The 5000-nt window shown below is 36.8% G+C and overlaps 1 protein-coding gene across 1 annotated transcript in view; it reads left to right on the top strand.

The window, feature by feature from the left end:
• The first annotated feature begins 45 nt into the window (after nucleotides 1–45).
• LOC137967370 (uncharacterized) overlaps nucleotides 46–5000 on the top strand; it is a 19439-nt gene continuing 14484 nt past the window's right edge. Inside the window, exons 1-5 of the mRNA XM_068813906.1 lie at nucleotides 46–754; nucleotides 840–914; nucleotides 4183–4216; nucleotides 4503–4563; nucleotides 4664–5000. The exon at nucleotides 4664–5000 is cut by the window's right edge and continues 268 nt beyond it. Of these exons, the coding sequence (XP_068670007.1) occupies nucleotides 888–914; nucleotides 4183–4216; nucleotides 4503–4563; nucleotides 4664–5000 (459 nt within the window). The 5' untranslated portion in view covers nucleotides 46–754; nucleotides 840–887. The remainder of the gene's footprint in view (nucleotides 755–839; nucleotides 915–4182; nucleotides 4217–4502; nucleotides 4564–4663) is intronic.

Raw genomic sequence — 5000 nt, 5'->3', positions numbered from 1 at the left:
TGCGGCTCGAGCGCGAAGCGCGAGGGCCGCAAATGACACCACGCAGGCTCAAATAAACAATATTCCCTCTAAAAGTCATGTTATTCCCTTATTGGTATTTATGTGATGCTCATGTCTTTACTTAACATCAATACTACGGCGGTTTAGACATTTGATAGTCGAGCACGTTAATATACATCTTTTACCATCTGATTATTTATCTTACAGATTAAACGTGAGATTTAATATGAAAAAGTAAAATGGAACAAATTATAACTGAATGTTTTCTTTACTTTGTAACCAGTGAGGCTTTCTTTCTTTCCACGTAAATAGGGATACATGAAATAAGTAACAGACTAAGAAAGGTACAATGCCTCCTAGAAAATAACTAAGAAGCTAATCTAGCTAGGACGTGCAGAATAAATAATTTTATGTCTAAATTAAAGGAAAAAGTCAATTCAGGAAGGCACAAATATAATGATAAGAGACAGGCAAACAAAGAGAACCAAAAAAAAAAAAAAAAAAGATGTCACTTCAGATGAACTGGAGTAAAGAGGAAGTATAAATACAATAATTAATATGACGTAATGAGCGACTTTTTCAGGGAACACTTAAATTTGTGAAAGCGAAGAATTTTTCAGTACTCCTGTTGAACTTGTCATAATTAGGTAGTCCTGGCAGAAGGAATACAAAACGCTCATTTAGAAGACAGTCTATATAGTATTACATTTGTGCCTACTTGATATTGGATTAAAAAAAGAGTGGAAAGCAGAAGGTAACATATATGAAAGTCGAAGTATAAATATCAATGCAACTAGGGTCTTTGTCATTTCAGTGCACTTGGCTGTGTTTTTTTTCAGTTTCCTCTCATCGTGGTTTGAAGCACGCAATCAGGAGATCGGGTCGCTATGGACCGTGCATGGAAATTACTTACGGTAGGTTTTGTACATATATACCAAGCACTGAAATACACTCTTTTTATTTTATAAGAACTTTTTTTATACGAATGTTGAGTCTCAGATTAACCAAAATTTTAAGAAAGTGTTAAGAACATTTCTCAGGCTGAGAGTCGATTAAGAACGGTTTTATTTTTCTCATTTGTATTTTCAATGCAACAAGCATAAAATAAAGGTAAGTAAATGTAAATTAACCCAAATACTTAAGGGCATATTTTGCATAACATAACAAAGGTTTTCTTATTGCGTGATACATATATGAGCAGTTCTTTTTATATTCTATCCAAAATAACTTCAACACCATCAAAGTCGTCAGGTGAAACAAAGTCTGATGTAAATTAAGAACATCTTAACGCTTTCAGCTTCACATCGCAAAAATAGATAAGGGCCGATTTACACGGTACGATGTTTGTCGCATGCTCACGACAGGCTTACGACATGACTTACGATTGTTGCAGCGTTTTAAGACATGTTTTAAAATGCTACGACATTTTTTCTGATGTACACAACGTACAATCGTAAATCATGTCGTGGGCCTGTCGTAAGCCGTTCGTATATAAGACGTTCGTATATATATATATAGATGATCAACTTGGCTTCTCAGCTGCTGACATTTTACACCTTTCAATACATTAGTTGTTCTTTTCCCCAACTTGTCATAATTCACTGGTCTGCAGCGGTTTTCCTGTTTTACGTCAGTCTCCAGGTTACTGCGTCTGCTCTTTGGCGTCCCGTTCCTGGGCTCTGCCAACTTTTTACTAGCACACCTCACCCACAAATATTCTCAAGCAACTCCTTTAAACCTTTTGACTTTAAAATCCTTTGCAAATGCAAGATTTCTAGTGAGTAGAACAACTATTGTAAGAGAAGTCTAGTTAACAGCTATTACTGCTTACAATTTTCCATGGTTTTTAGAGATATGTACTACTTTTCAAAAGCTCCTGATTAGCAGTAAGTACTTTACACTGTTAGTTATGGAATAAATAACAAGTTACGATCTACAACAAAAAGAGTTACGTAAATCGCGTCGTACAGTAGAAATCCGTCTTTCATTTTTTTTTAATTTTATTGTAATATTTAAGAGATTATTTACATTTTATCTGTCGGGTAAGGAAGCCTTCTTTGTCGGGTTATTGACACGAGACCAGAAATGACCAGAAATTGTAAACACACATCCACCAGACGTGTTTGATTCCTTCTCTGATAAGCAACCAACCTGAAAGAGTTACCAGAGAATTTGCCGTTTGGTTTCAGTGTTGTTCGTAACACCACAGTAACGAGGATTCGACGAAGGGGTGAATGCGAGTGAATTTCTTGTGTGCATTGTGATGTTTATTTCAAGATTTTTATGCAATTGTTTTTTGCGGGGGTGGGGGGGGGGGGGGGGGGGAGAATGTTAAATTAGAAAAATATTCCACTGAAAGTTCTTCAAAAAATCTTTATTTTTGGGCGTTCATTTGGACAAAAAATCTCACAAAGACCTTTTCCAGCATAAAAATTATTGAAACAAACAAAAAAACCTTTCGTATTTCAATTGCGTGCGTGCAAACAAAAAACAAATTGTCCGTGTCACGTAAATAAATTTGTCATCGGAGTTCAGGATCAAACCCTTTTCTGAAGAACCTTTTCCTTGAATAATGAAGAACGAAATAGACAACAAGCTTTCTTTTAAATAAATCGTCACTGTCACATTTCCATTTTTTTCCCTTGAAGACTGTGCAGATTTGAGTACAAAATAAATGTAAATAGCCAGACAACAGACAGAAAATGAGATGCGACTTCAGTAAACAGATGCATTCAAGGCGTACGATTCCTTCAGTGAGTTTAAATCTTAAACCCATACAGAATTTGCCATTTGGTTTCAGTGTTGTTCATAACATCACAGTCAGTAAAATATTAGAAACACAGCTCACTTTGATACGGAGATGCAATTGTTTTAGAAGTCCATTACTCGTCGCTTTTAAGATTCCAGATATTTGTTTTTCAACGTCTGTCTTGTTTATCCCATTGAGGTTCCATTCTTGAGCTCCATGAATTAAGGGTATATTTTGTTTAAGATCCACTGAACGCCATTCGCATTGCGTTGACTTCGACGCCATTGCAGGTTAATTAAATATTTTACTGTGTCCACCGGATAAAATCTACGCATTTCTACTAACCCCTGAAACTTACCTAAAATACGCGCAAAAGACTCTACGCACAAAGAGAATAGGAGGAATGTCAGGAGAGACCTATTGCGCAACTTGTCCATTTTCTTGACAAGGAAAAAAAAAAGCAAAAAAACACAACGGATAAATTCCACTCATTTTCTGACTGGATTGCCATATGACAACCCAGTAATAACCCCTTGAAAGGAGCCGCAAGGCAGTTGCCGTTTATTTCACAGGTTTGGTTACCAATGATAAATGCAATAGTGCGATATGTTGACCAGATGGGTCCACATCATGAAACTGCACATCACTTTCGGAACAAAACTTCTTGGCTGTTTGAAATGTATTTTAACTAGCTAGCTGGAAAACATTTGTTAAGACATTACTGTCGTTGATTTCCATTGCAACCGCATTTTACTCAAGTAAACTTATTAAATGCATGGCTCAAAGGAACCCGAAGAGATTTTAAAGACCTTGTATTACCAATACCTTCTGATAAAATAATTAACATCATCACGATAATTTCATTTAATTACTCCTTAGGTTGTTCCTTGTTTAACCGTGCACCGGTGGCTATGTTGGTTGAGCACCGGGCTGTCACGCGGGAGGTCGCGAGTTCAACTCCGGCCGGACCGACATTCAGGGTCTTTAAATAAGAGTGCTGCCTTTGTAATAACATCTGCAAATGGTTAGACTCTCTAGTCTTCTCGGATAATGACGATAAACCATAGGCCCCGTCTCACAACCCTTCAATGTTCATAATCCTGTGGGACGTAAAAGAACCCACACACTTGTCGCAAAGAGTAGGGCATGTAGTTCCCGGTGTTGGGGTCTGTCTTCAACGAGATAGACCACCTTTTCTCCGTTAGTGGAGCTTCTGTGGAGATACCCTGCTTAGTGGCAAAAGTTTATAAATAAATAAATAAATAAATAAATAAATAAGTTTTCCCTGTACTGTCACTGAACTGATAACTAAGAGAGCGGTTTCGTTCTCAGTCCACCTGTCGCGAATTTTAAATCTGCAAAGCGATTTTAATTATCCGAAGTCTTGTATGTTAAATTTTTCATTCTAACACATTTTTTCTTGCTTGTTACAGACGTTTGCAACTATAATCGTAATTTCTCAAAACGGTAAGTTACTCAACTTTTATCAGTGGGGTAGGTATGTTGGCAGAAGGTAAATCGCAGGCGTTGACTTTGACTATTTCTTTTATTTAAAATCGCTCATTATAATTTCACTTTAAGCCTTTAATGAAATTCCCCTTACATATTATTATAGCTGCTCTGAAAATTTTGTCCATTATTACATAGAGAAATTCTTTCTTTCCTTCTTTTTTTTTTGGCCCTTTTTTCATTCCTTGCTTAATTTCTCGCTGTTTCCTCTCTTCCAATCGGTCATATCTTTCTCTTTATTCAGTTTTGTCAGAGATGGTAGTCCTTGACCATTGGCTACTAAATAATGAAGAGAAAGACATCAGGTTGGTGATGAACACTGAGGTCAATTTCGTTTATTAAAATTAGCAATAACTCTAGTAGACATTTTGGACAATTTAATGTTGTATTTTTTTCTTTTTGAAGATACATCAGCACCAATGCTTCGTCACCAACCACCTTTATCGAAGGCAGATGTCCAGGCAGTAAGGCTTTTTTAATAAGACAAGCAGGCAATGTCTTCAACTACGCCAAGTCACCAATAACCAATATCAATGGCCGAAGCTTTACGATTTCAATTTGGATCAAACAAATGAAGTGGGACCTTGGATCTCAGGATGGCGGAATATATGGTGACTGGATTTATCAATGGCCGTCGGGTCAGTCATCGCAGTTTTTACTAAGCTATCAAAATCGGAAGTTTTTGTTCAGTCGCCATGTGCTCAATCGTAAGATAGAAAGGGAATGGTGGTCCGTAGAAAGT

This window comes from Montipora foliosa, chromosome 8 (assembly GCF_036669935.1).
Source record: "Montipora foliosa isolate CH-2021 chromosome 8, ASM3666993v2, whole genome shotgun sequence".
Lineage (NCBI taxonomy): Eukaryota > Metazoa > Cnidaria > Anthozoa > Scleractinia > Acroporidae > Montipora > Montipora foliosa.
Note: the sequence above shows the minus strand (reverse complement) of the source record. Positions and strands in the feature narration are given on the sequence as shown.